Genomic DNA, 1,723 nt, shown 5'->3' with positions numbered 1-1,723 from the left:
ACTATATATATATTTGAACGATAAAGGAGAAATTAACAAAGAAATCCATGAAATTATAAAAAATGGTTTTGATGATAATAATTGCACATATGAAAAAACGTTGCAAACAAATAGTGATGTTACGGATACACCACACGAGTATAATACCGCATGTGAGTGTTCTGAAAAAATAGAATTAGCAAAAAAAGCTGCAAAAAATTCGGAATATAGTCATGATGTACATAATAAATTGGAAAAAAATATTTGTGAAAAAACGTTCGAAGATGGATGGATAGAATGGGATTGTAACAAAAGAGATAGTGGTGGATATTCAGTATGTATGAAAAAAAATCCTAATATTGACGAAAACAATTATGAATTTGATGAATGGTTCGAGGAATGGTTAAAATCATTTTTAGATGAGTACTCTCAATTTGAAGATAATGAATGTATCAATAACACAAATAATAATACAAATAGTTGTGTTGATGATACATGTAGAAACAAATGTTATTGTTACAACAAATGGGCAGCAAAAAGGAAATTAGAATGGGAATTATTACAAACATATTATAAAGAGTATAATAAAAAGAATCCTGATGGATTTGATTTATCAACAGGTTCAGATTTACTTGATACATACCTGGAAACACGTTTTAGTGAAGAATTCGAAACATTAAATGGTACATCCAAAACACCTACACAACAAATGATTACTAAATTCAACGATGCTGTAATGAAATCAGATCAATGTGTAGAAAAATGTCCAAAAAAACTGTCTTGTGAAGAAAAAGGGTTTGTAACGGGATGGGAATGTGAAAAAACAAATGGTAATAAGGACAAAATATGTGTAAAAGAAGGAGAAAACAAATATGAAAAGCCAAATCTGAATTATGTTGATAAAATTGATAGATTTTATGATTCGTTTAATGATTGGTTAAATGATATGGAACATATGTTAGAAGAAAATATGAAACTATTGGAATATTCTTGTAATAAAAAAAAAACATATATAAATAAAAATCCTAATATATGTTTTAGATGTAAAAACGATTGCAAATGTTACGAAAAGTTCAAAGGTCAAATTGAGAAGCAGTGGGAAAAACTCAAAGGCTACTACAACAATTACAAAAATGAAGAAGAAAGTAAAATGCATAATATTGATCTTGAAACCTATTTGGAAGCACAATGCGAGTATAATTTGACAGAAAATGAAAAACCTCAAGGCGATGCTGAAAAACAATGTAAAAAAAAAAACACTCATGGTGGTAGTGATCACACAATTTTTGACGAAATGGTAGATAATATCCATAAGAAAAAAGATAATGTTTGTGATGTGTGCAAAGAAGAAAACAAATATGACGAAAAGGTTGATGCTGCTACATGTAGTGGAATTGTGGAAGTTCTTAAGGATAAATGCAATGAAAAAACGTTTGATGGATTAAACAATAAAGGTAAAGAAAATAAAGAATGGCAATGCAAAAACACGAGTACTGATGGAACGTTACAAAAAGATGTATGTGTTCCTCCACGAGGACAAAGTATATGTATAGCAAATATGGTAACATCATACGGAAGTATTATATATCTGCAAAATGACGAAAGTGATTTGAAATCAAAATTAAAAGAAGCAATAAAAACAGAAACAAAACGATTACATGAATACTACAAAAAATGTGCTTCCCCTATTGCGGCATCAATAACTTTTTTTCTCAATTCATTTTTGGCAATATCTTTACCACCA

The 1,723-nt window shown here is 29.0% G+C and overlaps 1 protein-coding gene across 1 annotated transcript; it reads left to right on the top strand.

The window, feature by feature from the left end:
• PGSY75_0036700 (putative EMP1-like protein) lies at positions 1 to 1,723 on the top strand (the record flags this gene model as incomplete). The annotated part of the gene is made up of 1 exon (XM_018783488.1): positions 1 to 1,723. A coding segment is annotated over one exon (1,723 nt), but the record flags the coding sequence as incomplete, so codon positions are not given.

The sequence above is a fragment of the Plasmodium gaboni genome (genome assembly GCF_001602025.1).
Source record: "Plasmodium gaboni strain SY75 chromosome Unknown, whole genome shotgun sequence".
NCBI lineage: Eukaryota > Apicomplexa > Aconoidasida > Haemosporida > Plasmodiidae > Plasmodium > Plasmodium gaboni.
Note: the sequence above shows the minus strand (reverse complement) of the source record. Positions and strands in the feature narration are given on the sequence as shown.